Genomic DNA, 19,547 nt, shown 5'->3' with positions numbered 1-19,547 from the left:
GAGAGATGAATGATGTTTGCTGTGAATGAGAGGCTACTGAGAAAGAGTATCGGTGAAAAAATAAGATTGCATTACATTACTGGCGGATTTGGTTTAAATACTGACGGATTTTATTATTAATGGCAACCGACCATTACTGGCGGATAAGGCGCATTACTGACGGATTGTTTGCTTTAATTACTAGCGGATTATATGGATTACTGACGGATTCTCAAGGAACAGTTATTACTGGCGGATACGTAGCATTACTGGCGGATTGTTGAATCCGTTATAATATTACTGACGGATTTATATCCCTCAGTAATACAAAGCCTTGTACTTTTACGTTATTGGCGGATCATTTCCGCCAGTAATAATTCGTAGGTTCTTTTTTGATATTACTGACGGATTTATCCGTCAGTAATGTAACTCTCTGAATTATTGAGGGATTGTTCCGTCAGTAACGTTATTGAGGGTTTTTTGAATGTTATTGAAGGTTTATTCCGCCAGTAATTACTGAGGGTCTAAATCCCACAGTAATGCAATATTGGATTGGTTAGTATATTGGGGAATTCTTGTAGTGAAAACCTCTGTCAAAATTGTCACTAAATTTCATTATGATAGACTGATACACCTTAAATGTGAAGTAGTGAGAAATTCGATAATTTAATCTCTAGCATCTACATATTAACATCCTTGCAACTATCAATTGAGTTGTACTTACATGATTTTCTTTTCTAATTTTATTTCTATATTTTCAACACTATTATAAACATAATTTCTCTATGCATATGACCAAACAAACATTCATTATTTTTTTTTTTTGTAGTTGTACATTTAATTCTTCACAAATAAAATAATAAAATAATTCTTAGTGAGAACAACGTTTTTTCCCATATCAGTCCATCATGTAATTAAAAGAATTGTTTGTATATTGAGAAATCAATATCCTACTCCAAGAATGGATTCAAATAAAAATCATAATGGATTTGGGATATTGATAAGGTGAATACCTTATCTATTCAATGTTAGGCAAATGAGTCTAGGAACCAAAAATATAATCTCTTTTCTTCCATCTTATGAAACTTTTAATAATTTTTTTTTTGAGAGAATAGAAAAATAATTTTTTGAAATGACTAATTTAAGGGATTCCCGGTGAGCATAGAAAAATAAAGACTAATTTAAAAAAGTTTAGTCTTAATTAACAAGTGTTCATGGACTTCTTAATTAACAAGTGTTTTAAGATCACTTGTAAGCATATGGCTCTTAGTTATTTTCTTAACGTTTGGCACCATATATACTTACCAAGTTAACCTCCTCCACATGGTTTTCTAAATAAATTATCTTAGAAAGTTGAAGTACTTCTCTACAATGAAGCAAATAGTTGGGTATCGGTTTGGGATCCAGGTCCTCTTCTCAACACGGATGTATAGATCTAAAATAATTATTAAATTTGTTGGATCTAAATGCTTGCTTCCAAACAATACCCTATTTGTTGGTGTAAAAAAAAACAAAAAAGAAAAAAACTGTTTGATACCATATACTTCCTCAGTTTCGCAATATTACGATTTCTCAAATCCACTTTTGAAGGAAACATGGAGATGAGGACGCCATGATACTCAATTTTGATGAAAGCGCTCTAACTATTCCAGAAAAGGCACGTAATGTATGTCTAATCCGTAAGCACCATGACAATTTTTAACTTGGTTTCTTTGGCGGTGTTGGTATTTCTAGTATCCTACATGTTGAGATTCAGGCTCTCTTGCTTGGCATCAGGTTGTGTTGGAAGATGTGCTATAGAAAGTTTGTGTTACTCTGAATCTTTTCATGTGGTGTACTTGGTGACGAAGGACACTCTGCAATTTCATCCTTATGCAAGTCTTTTGAAACTCATCCAAAACTATATTGCTAAAGATTTGACTATTTATGTTCATCATATCATTTTGGTGGGTAATTTGTGTTCGTCATTCTTACTGAGCTGATATCTAATAATTCAGATCATCTTGTCTCTTTCAATAAACACCACCATGTTTATCATATTCTCTATTAGGTGATGCTTTAAGTGTGTACTTTTTAATGACTTGGTTTTCCTTTTTTGTTCTCTTACCTTTTCTAATGTATCCAAAATAATTAATTAGTCCCTAATATATAAAAAGTCATTCAATTTAGTGGATATTGTTAAGATGCTACAAACTAACTCAACTTAACACATCTCATTCTGTCCAAACTCACTAAAAAATACTCAAAATTTGCTCTTCTACCATCAAAAAACACTCATGCCCAATTGAACGGACGAAAGTACCCCACGAGACTTAAGTCACACTTGGTACTTTCGGCCTGAGTTAACTCACGTAAGTTATAAATCTAACGTGACTTAACTCACGTTGTGTGTTGTTATAGAACAGCAACAAACAGAAACACATTCCATTCTGTTTCAAACTCATTTTTGCGAATTTTCTCCCATTTTTTGCGATTTTCACCAAACTCGACCAAATCAACAAGTAAGTGTTGTTTATCCTACTGCATTGTTTTTTTTTTTTTAATTTTTTATTTTTTGGAGAAAGTTTATATTTTTATGTTTTTAGAAATTTGGTTTGCATGTTAGTTTTTAGGATTGTTAGTGATGAATTAAGTTAAGAATTGTAGTTTAGATGTTATTTAGAGTGCAATGTGGTAGTTTAGGGTTTAGAAATTGTTAGATTTTATGTTGATTGAAATTGTTAGAAATTGACACAATTTCCAACACAAAATTTCTAATTTAAGTTCCTTAACATGTGCCTTATAAGGTCACAAGTTAACATTTTCTAAAATTAAAATAAGTAAATAATTATTCATTTATCCCACCCAAATAAGTGTTTAAGTCGATGAATGAATTAATGTTCTAACCCCAATTAATTGAGCATTTTCATGAATCAATTAATATAAGTAAGTAATTGTTTTTTTTTTTTTGGTACAATATAAGTAAGTAATTGTTAATTGGTGCAAACAAGTCAATTGTTGCTGCTAGTATTAACAAATTTGTTGCCATATTTTTAAATTATACGTTGTCTTGCAAAAAAAAAATGGAACCAACCAAAACTATATTGATTTTTTTTTTTAGTTTTGTTTGACTTTTAAAAAAGAAACTAAACCAAATCGAACCACATATCTTTTATTATTTTGTTCATATGAATATTAACTTTAAAATAGAATCAAACTGCATAATTAACGTTAGAGTTTTTCTATTTACACCCCATGTTTTTTTGGTTACACCCAAATTTTCTTAAATTTTTTTTATAATACCAAAATTGCCCTTTTATATAAATTTTCTTAAAACCCTAATTTTATTCATTGTCAGTGAATTTCACCCTCTTTCACCCCACAAAGCGATCGATCAAACAATTTGGTGTTCAATATCAATCTCCATGAAAATTAAAGAGTGAATCAAAATATTTTTCATCCATACTCAAATTGGATATAAGTAAGTGAATTTCTTCTTCTATTTGCTAGTTTCAATTTTTTCCTTCAACTGCAATGATGCACTGTACGATTACGGTTTTAATTTACATTGGCAAGGTTAACTTAAATTCAGTTTAAGTAGGTTCATGTAAACTAAGTTTACATGAACCTACTTAAACTGAGTTTACATGAACCTACTTAAATTGAGTTAACATGAACCTACTTAAACTGAGTTTACATGAACCTACTTAAATTGAGTTTACATGAACCTACTTAAACTGAGTTTACATGAACCTACTTAAACTGATTTTACAAAATCGCAGAACTGTGAATCGCAGAACAAGGAAAACACAAAATTAGAACTGAGAACCCATAACAAGAAAACACAATCGATTGAAGAACAACACTTGCTAACCTGATTTGCTTCGAATTTTCTTTGAAATCATGAATGGACGTGAGAAAGTATGGTTTTGAAAATCTTCGCAAAACACAATCGATCGATTGGAGAATTATGGTTTTGGAAGAAGGGTTTTGGGGTGTAACCAAAAAAGAAGGAATAGGCTTTTTGAAAATCAAATTTTATGAAAGGGTAATCTTGTCATTTTAGGTGCAACCATGATTAACTAGGGTGCAAGTAGAAAAACTTTTAGCGTTATGTTAATTATTAATATTACTTCTCAATCAATTACTCTGCTCTTCATTTTATTTAAAAAAAATTAAGAAGTAATAATTAGCCTTATGCTAATTATTAATATTTTTTTGTCAAGTTATCAATAATTTTTAATAGGTGCTAAAAAATAACTGCGATACTCATTATAAGGCTAATTAGTAGTAATAGTTAGGTTTCCTAAATATATCTCAGTTATTAAGGGCATTGCAATATACCTCGGTCGACTTTGAACCCGAGATTCTAGCCACTAGCAAACAAATAAAAATTAATAATGAGATTGTTCCCTTTCCAACTTTCTATGATCGGTTTAAGGCTGAGGGGGGAGGAAGGGAATCTTGCTTGCTGTTTTCTCTTCTGCTTTTTATTTTTTATAAATCTCAAATGATTTTTGGAAAAGCTTAAAATCCAACTAGTCCAAATACTATAGACAAAAATGTTTCTGTGCGTATGAGCACAACATTACACACAAAACACATGAACGGTAGGACATTGTTTTATTATTAGCAACCCATACTAGCTAGGTCCCGTTTGTTTCCACACACACGCACAAATTAAATATGCATTTAATGATTATGGCCGAATAATATAATTTTTTATATAGATATAATTATATTTTCTCATATAATTATAATGGATAGATATTAAATACCAAGGTGATCATGGATTCATGAGAAGATGTTCAAACTAAGCAGATACAGAGAAATGAGGTAGCATATTTTTCTTGGAAGGGTGTTTTAGATGATTAGTCACACTTTGTGGTCCTTCATGGGTCATGTAAATTCTAATTCAAATTCGTTTTCTTTTCCTAATGACCCCATCACCATAACATGGTGTTCACTGTAGGGGAGTGATAGATTAATGGACAAGTTGTTGCACTAAAGATTAGTCAATCATAGTAAAAATAAAATATTGACATTGGCCAATGTAAAAATTAGTCTCTAATTTCTAGTTGTGGTTAGGGAATCAATTGTCCCTACCTTCCAAATCCACAGCTTATCCTAACCTTATGGCCTACATGATCCCTAAACAGATATCCAACTTGTTTTCATCCCCAAATCACTCAACATCTTTGGAAGGTCTGTGCTACTGAGAGATCCTTTTCTGTCTTTCAAATTTTCCTGTTTGTCTGCTTTCTTCACATTAAAGTTCTCTTTCCTGTTCTCCAACAATTATTTTATCACACTGTTAAAAGGTCACATAATAATAATTCAATGATTGATAATGTAGGTAGGTTGATACATTTGGTAAGGATTTAATTTATATTACACAAGGGCCTGAGTTCGAATTCTACTACTGGCCGATGTAAGGATTTTGTTGATGGATAGAATATAAATGTCAAAGTAAGTTGTATGTAAGTCCGCTTCGAACTTCACTTACTCTAACCTCTGATGAGTCTTCAGACCCAAGTCATCTAAACCTTTTTATATATCTATATATAATATTAAAAAAAAAAATCAATGATCAATAGTGATAATACTATTTCTTTGAGACCAATCAAAACCTCTGACCCACATATCTAGAGTTACATCTTACCATGGGGTATGCACCAAAATAATGTAATTAAATGAGCTTCACAAGTTCACTTTCATTGAAAAATTAGTCATATAAGCTATTATTAAAAGCCTAATTGTCTTCATAGAGTTAGACTTAAATAACTATTAGTTGGAATTAAAACAAAGTTCATGTATTAGAACAAGGTCACCGACTGACTTTCATGATAAGTAACAACTTAATCAAATACTAATAGAAGGTGATTTTGAGACCTCACCATGCATATATAACAGAAAAGGTTGAACCACTTTGTGGTTTCCACCACTTTTTTACTTATTTATATTATATGAGTTGGACATTTGTTTATTTAATGCTGCTTAGTCCTTCTCAATACTTTGATTGTTATGGCAAATTAGATGAATCATCATGATGAATGCTTAGGAAATTCATAGCAACTTCTGTCATTTGCACCTAAAAGGAAGAGAACAAAATACAAATAGAATTTAATCAGGTTATGCAAGTACTCCCTCCTGTCACATTTACGAGAAAAAAATAACTTTTTAAATACATTGAATAATTAAGGTATCTAATCACATTTATATAAAAATTAAATCATTCAGGGAGAACAAAAAAAGTATTAGGATAAATATTCTGACAATGAAAATTAACAAGTCAGTTAATATAATATATAAGAAAAACAAAAAATTTCATTTTTATATTGTATTATATTATTATACAATTATGGCATACAGATTTATGAGTTCATTTATTTTTGTGCATCATGATTACATATAGGAAAACAAATGGGATGGGACTGCAGAGCACAACCTTGCAAGCTTGCTAAATACATTTTAGGTGTCAATGTTTATCAACCATAAGAATGTTCTGTCATGTAACAGTAGTATTTTTCCTTTTGTATTGTCCAAATAGGTATCTCCATACAAATCATAGCACATGCACAGGTCCCATTAGATACTAAAAAAGCCATTTCAGTCATTTTCACATTTCTTTTTGCATTAGATATATTGTATACAGCTCCATTACAATACACACTGCAGAATCTTGTACGAAATATGTTGTTAGATCTCATAAAAATCTGTTGAATGATTTGTTACAGAACTTGCTTTTATATATTATATATATTGTATACTTACAGTTCCAACAGCACCTCTCACTCTCGGTTAATTTCTAATTATAGAAATTACCCTGGTGAAGATTTGACAGCAGTTAGTTTCTATTAGCCAAGTGAGTAAAATACTACACCATCAGTCCAACAATAACTGTCAAATTTTCCTATTTCACGCAGATTAAGAGAAAAACTACAAAGAATTTTATTTTATCAAATTAACCTTATCAATTATTAGTATATTCACTATTACCATCAATGCAAATTAAAATATATTAACTTGAAACTTGAGAGTAATGCAAATGTAACGGAACGCTAGTTATGAGACGAAGTGAGTATTTAGTTAATAGAATCATCAAGAGAAACGAACACAACATCTTTACTTAAAACTTTAAGGGGCGAACTATATGAGTCATTTCTTTTATATATCTTCCGCACGTACTGAAGTTCCACACATGCTTGTACAATGCTTCCACTTTGTCCTTTTCTTTAACCTTTGCTGTAAATCCATTACAAAAGAGAACTATATATAGTTTGATGATGAAGGATAAAAGAACTGTCTACATCTTTATCAGTAACTTTAAGTGAAGATACGAGAATTTTAATATCCAACAAGTATCAAATGATAAAGAGAAAAATAGAGAGTAGTAACATAGAAAAACTAGTACTGCTGCTATGTTTTAGATGAGATAGAACAGTAGCAGAAAACCAACTCATCATGTCAAACAATGCATTAAATTTTCTTATCTTGTTTCTCACTATCTCCTTGTTTCCATTCATTTCTTCTCTAAACCAAGAAGGTCTCTCTCTACTTTCATGGCTTTCAACTTTCAACTCCTCAAATTCTGTCCCTACCACTACTTTCTCATCATGGGATCCAACTCACAAAAATCCTTGCAGATGGGATTATATAAAATGTTCTGCAGCAGAGTTTGTTGAAGAGATCGTAATAACATCGATCGATCTTCATAGCGGATTCCCTACACAGTTTCTTTCTTTTAACCACCTTACAACTCTTGTCATCTCAAATGGAAATCTCACAGGTGAGATTCCAAGTTCAGTTGGAAACTTGTCATCTCTAGTTACTCTTGATCTTAGCTACAATACTTTAACAGGAACTATACCAAAAGAAATAGGAAAGTTATCTGAGCTGAGATGGTTATCTTTGAATTCGAATTCGTTACACGGTGGAATTCCAACCACAATTGGCAACTGTTCAAAGCTTCAGCAGCTAGCACTGTTTGACAATCAGCTTTCTGGTATGATTCCGGGAGAGATAGGACAACTGAAGGCTCTTGAATCGCTGCGAGCCGGCGGAAACCAAGGTATTTTCGGCGAAATTCCAATGCAGATATCAGATTGTAAGGCTTTAGTTTTTCTTGGACTTGCAGTTACTGGAATTTCTGGTGAGATTCCAGCAAGCATAGGGGAGCTTCAAAATCTCAAGACGCTTTCAGTCTACACAGCTCATCTCACAGGTCAAATTCCACTGGAGATTCAAAACTGTTCTTCTTTGGAAGATTTGTTTCTGTATGAAAATCACCTTTCTGGAAACATTCTATATGAATTAGGTTCCATGCAAAGCCTCAAGAGAGTGTTGCTGTGGCAGAACAATTTCACTGGAACCATTCCAGAAAGTCTTGGAAACTGTACAAATCTAAAGGTTATTGATTTTTCTTTGAATTCTCTGGTTGGTCAGTTACCTTTGTCTCTCAGTAATCTACTCTCATTGGAGGAACTTCTTGTGTCTGATAATAACATTTATGGAGAAATACCTTCATATATTGGAAATTTTTCCATGCTGAATCAACTTGAATTAGATAATAACAAATTCACTGGAGAGATTCCACGTGTTATGGGGAACTTGAAGGAACTCACTCTCTTCTATGCTTGGCAGAATCAACTTCATGGAAGTATACCAACAGAATTATCTAACTGTGAGAAACTTGAAGCAGTTGATCTTTCACACAACTTCCTCACTGGTCCAATTCCAAATTCTCTCTTTCATCTACAGAATTTAACTCAGTTGTTGCTGATATCAAACAGGCTTTCAGGCCAAATTCCACCGGATATCGGCAGGTGCACCAGCTTGATCAGGTTAAGACTTGGATCAAACAACTTTACTGGTCAAATTCCCCAAGAAATAGGCCTTTTAAGAAGTTTGAGCTTTCTAGAGTTGTCAGATAATAACCTTAGTGAAAATATTCCTTATGAGATAGGTAACTGTGCTCATTTAGAAATGCTTGACTTGCATAAAAATGAGCTTCAAGGAACCATTCCTTCCTCATTAAAGTTATTAGTTGATCTTAATGTGTTGGATCTTTCTTCAAACAGAATCACCGGAAGCATTCCCAAGAGTTTTGGTGAGCTTACATCGCTAAATAAGTTGATTTTAAGTGGAAACCTTATCACCGGTTTGATCCCTCAGTCATTGGGGCTATGCAAGGATTTGCAGTTGTTGGATTTTAGTAACAATAAGCTCATAGGTTCTATTCCCAATGAGATTGGTTACTTGCAAGGATTGGATATTCTTTTGAACTTGAGTTGGAATTCTCTTACTGGTCCCATTCCAAAGACTTTTTCAAATCTCTCAAAACTTTCAATCTTGGACCTATCTTACAACAAGCTCACAGGTACTCTCATAGTACTTGGTAATCTTGACAATCTTGTGTCTCTAAATGTTTCTTACAATAGATTTTCTGGTACTCTTCCTGACACAAAATTCTTCCAAGATCTACCTTCTGCTGCATTTGCCGGTAACCCTGACCTTTGCATTAACAAGTGTCATACAAGTGGAAATCTCCAAGGAAACAAGTCAATAAGAAATATTATTATCTACACTTTCCTTGGTATTATCTTAACTTCTGCTGTTGTCACTTGTGGAGTTATTTTAGCATTAAGGATTCAAGGGGACAATTATTATGGGAGCAATAGTTTTGAGGAAGTGGAAATGGAATGGTCTTTCACTCCATTCCAAAAGCTTAATTTCAACATCAATGACATTGTCACGAAGTTGTCGGATTCAAACATAGTCGGAAAGGGCGTCTCGGGCGTTGTTTATCGTGTAGAGACTCCAACAAAACAGCTTATTGCAGTTAAGAAGCTATGGCCAGTAAAGAATGAAGAACCACCTGAGAGAGATTTGTTTACAGCAGAAGTTCAGACGCTTGGATCGATACGGCATAAGAATATAGTGAGACTTTTAGGATGCTGTGACAACGGAAGAACTAAAATGCTCTTGTTTGATTACATATGCAATGGTAGTTTGTTTGGATTGCTCCATGAAAAGAGAATGTTCTTGGATTGGGATGCAAGGTATAAGATCATACTTGGAACAGCTCATGGTTTAGAATATCTTCATCATGACTGTATCCCTCCAATCGTCCATCGCGACGTTAAGGCTAACAACATCTTGGTAGGTCAACAGTTTGAAGCTTTTCTTGCAGATTTTGGCCTTGCAAAATTGGTCATTTCCTCAGAGTGTGCAAGAGCCTCGCACGTAGTTGCAGGTTCATATGGATACATAGCTCCTGGTGAGTTTAAAAACTTGAGTTTCTCAAACAGCCATTTCATTTTTGCAAATTCTCAGTTTATCACAACTTTTCAGTCGCGCATCATTTTTTTCTGTCAAAAAGATGTTAAAAAATCAGTGTCTTAAGTCGTAACACTTAAATACATTCTTTTTCTAAACCTGGTAGTACTTTGTATACTAGTTTCCTGAGACCATATTTGGAAGAGAAAATGGGACGTGCAATTCCAGTGTAAATTAGTTTTGCACAGACGTCCAATAAGAATAGAGTATTTTGCAGTCAAGTGATATATGCCGCTTTACATTTAATGTATTTTCATTTTATGTCCATTTTCGCTAATGACAGCATTATGTGTAAAACTGCAGAATATGGATACAGTTTAAGGATCACAGAGAAGAGTGATGTGTACAGCTATGGTGTTGTGCTCCTTGAGATGTTAACTGGAATGGAACCAACTGATAACAGGATTCCAGAGGGTGCTCACATTGTAACATGGGTTATCAGCGAAATCAGAGAGAAGAAAAAAGAATTCACATCTATTATTGATCAGCAATTATTATTACAGTGTGGAACAAAAACACCAGAGATGCTTCAAGTGCTAGGTGTAGCTCTTCTCTGTGTGAATCCATCACCAGAAGAAAGACCTACGATGAAAGATGTAACAGCAATGCTCAAAGAGATTAGGCATGAAAATGATGATTTGGATAAACCAAATAAAGGCATGGTTATTACCAATCCAAAAGCAGCAGTTCATTGTTCCAGTTTCTCAAGATCATGTGAACTTTTGATAGAATCATCATCATCTTCATAGTCAACATATTGATTATTAAACCTCTTAATTTCTTAAGTAACAAATTATTTATTTGTATAGATTATAGTATTATATATCTTATGGCAATTCCATATTACAATTGTGTTATTTGTGTAGATAAAATCCTTCACTTGAAGACAAGTTAGAGAAGTGAATAATTGTGTCCTTATCTAAATGATCTTGTCCTATAATTGTTGTCAATAAAAACAACCACTCTGTGTTGTCCAAAATTCAAGGAATATAAAAACTTGAAACAGCTCATATGTCTCTATAAAATATTCTAATTAATTAATTAGTTAATTTTTTTTCGTTTTTAAATGAGCATAAAATAATGTCCTTGAAATGTAGATATGTAGAATCAAACTAATATTTGGAGTGCACTAAAATTCAGGAAGAAAATGACGCATCTTACCTATTCATGATCCTGCTTTTGCCAACATGAGTGGTCAGTAGAGGTAAACTAATCAAAAGTTCACAAAAGGTTCCAAAAGGTTAGTCATTAATTTCCCATAAGGTATGGGATATAAGGAATGTCTGTATTATTTCAAATAGGGTGAGTGATTGTAGAATATATTAAGGTCATTTCATCAACAAACAAAAAAAAAGAATTTATTAAGGTCATTGAAATAATTTTTGACTCGATTTAAATCATCCATTCATCTCTTTTATGAGTGGAGGGTGAATCTTATGGAATACATTTTAAGAGTTGATACTAGTGAGATTGTGTCTATTTTTATCTGGCTTTTTTTTGGAAGTGACAAATATTAATTGTTATTTTGTTAGTAGATGACTTGAACTCGAGCATGGATTCTTTACAGTCGGCTTTACGGTGCAGTCAGTAGACCGTTAAAACCGGCTGTATAGAATCCAATTATATTGAATTTATGACCTCCATATTACTCCAAATATTATGTTGTTCCGCCAAATCACTGTTTTGTTGTATTCCTTTCCTTTTGTGGCTGCTCTTGTAAGTAGGTTGTTAATCTTTCATATTCAATATTCCCTTCTTGGTATAAGTTTTAATTATGAAAAGTAGTACTTGTAAGAGGGTTAGATTCAATTAACCTTGGGAATGAATAATGACTTGTTAGCTAAGGGACCTCATAAAAGGACATAGTTTACAAGGGACACTGGAAGAGATGGACTAGAGAAAAGCAAGAGTTGATATTGTCTTCATTCGTGGCATAAGCTTCTAGATCACAAAACTATGAAGAGATGAGAAACAAATATGGTCCACAATCTTTCAAAATTATTAGTGTAAAGATAGATATATGTCGTACTCCATGTTATTGAAAAGATGTCTTGCTTTTATTCATGTGATAGGAGACCATCCTTGTCCCACACATAGTTTGATACATCTTATAATAATTATATCTCACCTGGTTAGAAAAACAAGCAACCATCAATGTTAAGTAATCAATATCTTCACATACAAGAAACGTTAACCTCATGAATTAATCAATTTGATTAATCAACTTCAAAGGTGATCCGAGGTGCAACAAGATCGACATCATGAGTTGATGAAGCAGAGAAGGATGGTAGTTGTGCACCTTGGTGGGGATAATGTACCTGCAAACATTTCAACGCTCAAGTCGGTTTTTGAGTGAGTTGGCTGAGAGGTTTTGCATAATAGAATGCGAACATTTATTTTGGTGCATGTCCCCTTCTATAGGTAGGGTTTCAAGAGAATCGGGCAAAAACCCATTTCAAGTGTTGAGTGATTCTCGATGTGATTCACGAATCAGCATCTAGTGTCGATAATGTGGTGATTGGTGGACAAATACGCTAGGGTGTGTTAGCAGTGCAGCTTCCTAGCGTGCATCTCTGCAGTAGATTAAGAATTGATCATTTGTCTGGTCCGAAACAAAGAGTAATGTATCTAGTTCCTTTGGCCCAAAATATCGCGTATTTAGTTCAGTTAAGATCATGTTTAACAGCATTATCATTATGTATACTCTATGGTGTATACAGGTTATAATCTTATGACTATTTAACAATACAGTGCGAAGGAGAGGACAGTAGGGGCATTTCACGTTTTCAGTGCCCAAATAAATCAATAACTAAAATCTTTATTAAAATATTCCCATTTCAGTAAAAAAAATCCCCATTTCTTAGTTCAAACCAATAAGAAAATTGGCCAGCATTCACTTTAAATCTATTCTCAAACAACATCCACATGGATGACAAATTTATACACACTTTTTTCTTCACAAAAGTGTTTCTATAAAAGTGGCAGCATATCAGTACAACATCACATGAACACAAATTATCCGGTGATGATGATAATGCAAGTAAAAATTTTATGAAAATAACAGATTGAGTGAATTAGCTTCAAATTTTATATGTAACTGTCTTCATTCACTTGCTTCACCAGAGTTAGGCCATGTATGAAAATAAGTTTTCATTTCCAAAAGGATTGCAAAATATTTCCTTATTATAACAAGTTACAACATACAAGAAAAAAAGAACGGGGGAACTAGAACCTCTTCTGATTAAATGCTTTCTCATTACACAAGTTCCTTAATCATTAACATATTCAGTGGAAATAAGAATAACAAATTACACCATTTCCTTTCAAATCACACTCTCAACGGAAAGAAAAGAACAAACAGTTAATACAGTCATGATATTACATAAATATAGAACCGAACGAAAAACTTGGACTCACTGATTGATATCTTGAGTAAGATAATTACAATGTACAAATCAAGACGTCTTTCATGGGTGCCACTTTATGCTGCATCCAACACTTCATACAAATAGGAAAACATTATCATGACAGAGACCATAAATTGAAATTTTCTTAAACAATCAAAAGGGGAATTATATGTACAAAGTACCTAGGTTTTTGCTCTGATGGTACCGGCTGTCCACTCAGAACACGATCTATTGCCAAGCTCAAGTCTCTTTAGAAATAAAATAAATAAATTAATCAAAAGGTTATATTACTTTCAAGAGATTAAAAATGTTAAGATAATTGTTTAATGCTAATTCAGTTATACGAAACAAACCTTCCAGTTACTGGTATGTTATTATTACTTGGCCTAGAATCATCAAACTGACCGTGATAAACCAGCTCAAACGGCCTTCGACCATCCTGTTATTATTGGATTAATTAATTGATACAAAATACAACATAGCTTGACATTTGAGGGTTTAACTTAACATAAATCAAAGCAACACTGATCAACAGTGACCGGTTGTAAATACCTTTTTAAAAAGATAAAATTCTGGTGTACAAACTGCTCCAAAATCCCGTGCAACATCTTGTGACTGCAATAAAGGACATTCCACCAAAGATCAGGGTTTTATTATATTGTACTACGGACATAGATAACTTCAAATCTTCAATAAATTGGTTGCTTTCAATTAACCCATCAGGTAAAAGATCTTCTACAGTAACGATTCGATTTCAATTTAGTAATATCATGCTATCAGCTCTCAGTTTTAGGATAAAAATGTTATATGATTTGGAAAAGGACTAAACTTATCTATATAGTGCCATATTATGCTTTAGTTTTGTCCGATTTACAATTTTGTGTACCAATGTTTATGTGATTTGGATTAACAAACTTTAACAATAAATCACAATACCACAGTATAAATAAATTTATGATGTGTACCAATTGTTAAGTACCACTTTGATCGAGCTAAAAAAAAATCAATAAAAAGCAACATATTTGTATAAAGGGACAACAAATATTTACCCAACGTTTTCCGTCACATTTGTTTATAACACATGATCGAATATGGATGATGTTTGATAATGTTTTGAACAACATGGTAGATGCTGAATACACACACACAAAACCTTTAAGTGTTGAGTTCAAATAATTTTGAACACAATATACTCACTAAAACACTTTAGTTATAGCAAAGTAGCAAATTATTTTGGGCTTAGGCCCTCTTTCCTACCAAAAAAATAAACAAATTATTTTGTCCATTAAAACTTCATCAAAGAGCAACATTTGACTGCTACCTAAGAGAAGTTGAAGCCTACAGATGCTTTTTACCCTTTTCTTTATAATATGTTACCTTTCTACGCACACATGTTTTAACAAGGAGATGAAGTATAGATCACATATTTTCTTGGTGATGTCTTAGGCTTCGACAACTTTGTGCTTAACCCAATTAACAGATGTGGATTATAGTAGTTTCATCATCTTGATATCGATGTAAAACTTGACCCACATTATAGCTAAACAGAGTATGCAATCTACTTGTTCTCTAATGGTGTGTTTGCGAGTTGAATTTTGGAGGGTTAAGTCTATATTTTCATATATATTTTACATTTTAAAAAAATTGAAAGAACAAGATGATATATGAGCATATAATACCATGCTGTTCATTTAATTTTTTTAAAATACCAAATATATATCAAAGATTTAACCCTCCAAAAACCAACTCGCAAGCACACCATAAAAGAGTAAAGCCCAGAAAATGTTCATGAAGGGTGTATAAGTATGACCATAAAAAAAAATAATGTTTACCAGGTTATATATAATAAAGATAAGATTAAATAGACATAGCTGTACAGGCATCTGTTCAACCGATAAACCATGTGAATTGTGAATACTTAAAACAAGTTAAAATTTACTGAATCATACCTCGTCATATAGGTATGGAAAAGGATAACCAAACAATTTAGCATCTTCTGCCATATATTCTGGTCCATCCTGTGACGCAGAATTCCAAATTGGACGATCATTCAATACTTTGAACGTAGCTATATTCCAGGAAATGAATTTACTATCACCTGGGGGTGTGTGGCTACGGAATTTGAAGATATAGCAACGACAGCAAGTCCTTTCTGTAGAAAGACAAAAAAAAATTAATTGGGTCTTGACTTATGCAAGTTTGGCCTGCTGCTGAAGATAGAAATATATAAACTTTTGCCATGGTAATTTGTTTGACTACCTTCATATAGAATTCAGTAAGCTTTACGATGACTTTTTTCAGGTGTATAACAAATGGACAGTGGTTGCATACAAACATAACCTGCATGACCACATAAAGAGGGAGGAAAGACAAACATCGTTACCACCGAGCAAAGAAAATGATAAAATCTCCACAAAATATAAGCAACAAGAGAGAAGTTTTAATTAGAATTTCCAAAACACTCATACTTTAGTCTTTATTCATCATAATTCATAAGGAATAACCACAAGAACAGCCCGTAAAACTTAGCCACAGACCACAAAATGGTCCATGGAGTACATTTTGCACACTGTAGCTGGAACTAAATAGCTTATATGAATGAAGACTACGTTGCATTTAGATTGAAGGCGTGTATGGTAACCAAAACGTGTTGGTGCCCGTGACACTGACATTGATGGTTACGTTCAAATTTAATCATTTTATTGTGTCAATGTCCATTGTGTTGTCGGCGCCTTGTAGAATGAAGGCACGATAATATCATAACTAAACAGAAATGAACCTAACCTACTTACAGAATAGCATTCTCCAAAGTTTTTTTAATGGATATGATTATATGAAACCTGCTTGCATTTTGGACCCATTTCATATGAACTCATTCTTACTAGGGCCTATTTGAATTGGCTTATTTGAGCTTATCTACATGCATAAGCACTTGTGAGACTGTTTGGGAGAATTTGTGAAAAATAGCTCGTGACATGTTCATAAGTTATTTTCAGCTTATTATCATAAGTTCTCTAATATAGCTCTTTTTTTAGAAACAGCATATTATTGAAAGCTACACTGCACAAGAAAAACAGGTAAGCCTCAGAGAAACAAACTACAATAACAGGCACCGTACATATGCGGCACCCATATATAGCTTATGAAAACAACTTATAGCTTATATGAAAACAAATTAATTTTATCTTTTTTCTAAAGAAATAGCTTATACTTAAGCAATTATCATGATAAACCCTTATACTTTAAGCTACAAATGAAGTTGTTTATCTAAGCAGGGTTATATATTCAGTGTGCCTAAGCCTAACATAGAACAAGAAATATAAATAAAGAGTAAAGTAAGCAAAAGAAAGAAAGATAATCAAAAGCAGAATCCTACCAATAGAGCTGGATGAGCCTCAAAATCTTCCAATGTCCAGACCTTTCCAGTCAGAGGCTCTGAAAGCTATATCAATTTCAATCCATCCAAACAAAAATTAAAATGTAATTATTACCATACTTTAAAAACAAAGTAAAAATAAAAAGCAGTAAGGCAAAGACTAAGAGCACCGACACCGACACATGCGATTACATTTAATTGTGTCATTCTCGACTCATGTCAACAACCTGAAATTGAGGGGCTCTGAAACCCAAGGTGACACTTTTGGACTCAATTCTAGCAGCTCTAATCACGAACCTTGTTTGGTACGAGTACTTTCTTCTAGTATTGAGTTTGAGATGAAAACTCGGTTTGGAAACAGAGCATGATTGGGAGAGTGAGAGTGAGAATCCAGAAGAGGCAGTAGAAGATAACTGAACAAATGGTGACCAAACAGAAGTCACTCTCAGGCTTAGTGCCATAATGGGTTGGAATGGTTAATCCAATAATATTCACCTCCACCTCAATTTTCCAGCATCATCTTCTTCGTTAGTCTTATTCTGTTTTTCTGCTCCAAAATTACATTTTTAGTCATTTACCTATTATTTTGCACTATTTACATGTGGATTTTAAGTTTCATATTTAACATTTATATGCAAATATAGATGAAAGTTTGAGAGACCATACAAAAATAAAGTGAATTTGAAACTTGAAAATTCATGTACAAACAAATTAAAATCAAGAAAATTATAAAGGACCAAACTCTTACCAAATTAAGGGACTAAAAAAACTCATTTTGCCTAAGATTTTCATGCAATTTCTTCTTCTTTTTTCCTTCGAATTATTAATAAGAGTAAATTATACTCCCCTCCTTTAAGAGAAGCTTGGATTACACCCCTTCCTCTTTTTTGTTAAAATATATACTCCCCTTCCTTGAAAAATATAATGTATACTCTCCTCCCTTATAAGATGTTTGAATTACAACCCTCTCCCTTAGGGTTTGTTTGGAAGATCAAAGAAAGTGAAAGGAAAGATAGTAAGAGGAAAGATTGTTGAAGGAATGAAAGAGAGTAGAAAGTGAATGGAAAGTGAGATGATTATTTAACTGTTTGGTATGAAAGAAAGTGGAAAGAAAGACAAAGAAAGGATAAATCTATGTTTATTAAAATGACATAAATATCCTTACATTAAAAATTGGTATTATATTATATAAAGTAGCATATATTTATAAAAAAAAAAACAAATAATAATGTTTCTATATTGCGCGCGCACACAAATAATCTAATGTTTCTACTTCCTTTACTCTTTTGTTAGAAATAATCTAACTAAAATAATTCCTTAAAAAAAATCTAATTAAAATAATTAATAAAAAAATATATTGATGCTAAAATTTATGTTATATATATATATATATACAAAGAAGGAGTTTCAGAGTATTTTTATTGATCATCATGTCATATAGGTCCGACTCGAACATCCAATTGATTCAATTTGAATTATCTGAAAGATAGATCCGTTAAATATATATTATATCAATAAATCAACAAAAAATTTCGATTCATTAGACGGTAAACCAAAAAGGTTGATATGAGGTCCCAGAGAGATATGTAAAAAACATACTCCTAATCCTAAATGAAATAAACTTATAATCATGGAATCGATATATATATGCGCGCGCACTCGCAATACAGTACCGTTAATCTTTTTTTAGGGGTTTTTGTAATTAGATTATTTCTAACAAAAGAGTAAAGGAAGTAAAAACGTTAGATTATTTCAAATAAAAAAAACACAAACGTTAAAAATGAAATATTTATCTCCCTTGCAAATATGTCTACAAAACAGGGGTATATATGTCATTTTGCTTAAAAAGATGCAAGTTTCTAACTTTCTTCTCATAACCCTGCGGAAAGCTTTTTGAGCATGGGGCCCACTCAAATCAATATTTCCTTCCTCAATCTATGGAAACCAAACGATGGAAGGACCACATTTCAAGAAACTTTCCATCCCATAGGCTTCCATCCTTCCACTTTCTCTGGAAACAAACAGGCCCTTAGAGTGTGTTTGGAACTGCTGATTGTTCAAACAAGGAAAGCTTGCAGCAAGGAAAGATTCTTGATTTTTGTGCTTCCATCGTTTGGTTTGGTCAAATACAAGCAAGGAAAGAAACTTTCTGTTGGGTCCCACATGCAAAATGTTTCCCCTCTGTTTTGGACGGAAAACCTTGGAAATCCTGAAATGACATAAATGTCTCCACTATATATACTTTTTTAAGCCACTTTTCTTTATCAACCATACATTCAATAAAATATAATAAAAAAGTGTATATATTTTTTTTAATATAAAAAAATGTAATATATATTATTTATATATATAGATATTTATAGACGAGTCTTGTTGCATTTGTATATTAAAAAAGGTGTGATTTATTGAATTAATATATATCATTTTTATGTAAAGACAATAATGTCATTCACTAAATATAACTCTTT

At 32.6% G+C, this 19,547-nt stretch overlaps 2 protein-coding genes across 4 annotated transcripts; one reads left to right on the top strand and one right to left on the bottom strand.

Moving 5' to 3' along the window:
• Positions 1-7,095: 7,095 nt before the first annotated feature.
• LOC11427826 (LRR receptor-like serine/threonine-protein kinase RCH1) lies at positions 7,096-11,214 on the top strand. Its single transcript, XM_003602111.4, has 2 exons — positions 7,096-10,237; positions 10,600-11,214. Exons 1-2 carry the CDS (start codon positions 7,423-7,425, stop codon positions 11,043-11,045), a joined length of 3,261 nt encoding a protein of 1,086 aa, XP_003602159.1. The 5' UTR covers positions 7,096-7,422; the 3' UTR covers positions 11,046-11,214.
• A 2,294-nt stretch (positions 11,215-13,508) lies between these two features.
• LOC11427827 (uncharacterized) lies at positions 13,509-17,658 on the bottom strand. Of its 3 annotated transcripts, none has more exons than XM_003602112.4 (9): positions 17,307-17,658; positions 17,080-17,145; positions 15,963-16,043; positions 15,802-15,855; positions 15,653-15,721; positions 14,256-14,318; positions 14,057-14,142; positions 13,886-13,951; positions 13,509-13,794 (listed from the first exon to the last, which is right to left on the bottom strand). In XM_003602112.4, exons 1-9 carry the CDS (start codon positions 17,538-17,540, stop codon positions 13,764-13,766), a joined length of 750 nt encoding a protein of 249 aa, XP_003602160.1. In that variant the 5' UTR covers positions 17,541-17,658; the 3' UTR covers positions 13,509-13,763. The 3 variants fall into 3 exon arrangements, with proteins under 3 accessions (XP_003602160.1, XP_024633932.1, XP_013461392.1); XM_024778164.2 differs by having other exon boundaries at positions 17,377-17,519; XM_013605938.3 differs by having other exon boundaries at positions 17,272-17,412.
• Between the last annotated feature and the right edge of the window lie 1,889 nt (positions 17,659-19,547).

The sequence above is a fragment of the Medicago truncatula genome, chromosome 3, assembly GCF_003473485.1.
Source record: "Medicago truncatula cultivar Jemalong A17 chromosome 3, MtrunA17r5.0-ANR, whole genome shotgun sequence".
Classification (NCBI taxonomy): domain Eukaryota; kingdom Viridiplantae; phylum Streptophyta; class Magnoliopsida; order Fabales; family Fabaceae; genus Medicago; species Medicago truncatula.
The sequence above is the reverse complement of the archived record's forward strand: the minus strand, read 5'-3'. Positions and strand labels throughout refer to the sequence as shown.

Bases quoted from the DNA above. Each gene is read 5' to 3' on its own strand.
- LOC11427826 (XM_003602111.4), top strand. From the start codon at position 7,423: ATGTCAAACAATGCATTAAATTTTCTTATCTTGTTTCTCACTATCTCC. The intron at 10,238-10,599 runs GTGAGTTTAAAA...GTAAAACTGCAG, and splicing joins ATATGGATACATAGCTCCTG to AATATGGATACAGTTTAAGG.
- LOC11427827 (XM_003602112.4), bottom strand. From the start codon at position 17,540: ATGGCACTAAGCCTGAGAGTGACTTCTGTTTGGTCACCATTTGTTCAG. The intron at 16,044-17,079 runs GTAGGATTCTGC...GTGGTCATGCAG, and splicing joins AGGCTCATCCAGCTCTATTG to GTTATGTTTGTATGCAACCA. The intron at 14,143-14,255 runs GTATTTACAACC...CAATAATAACAG, and splicing joins AATTTTATCTTTTTAAAAAG to GATGGTCGAAGGCCGTTTGA.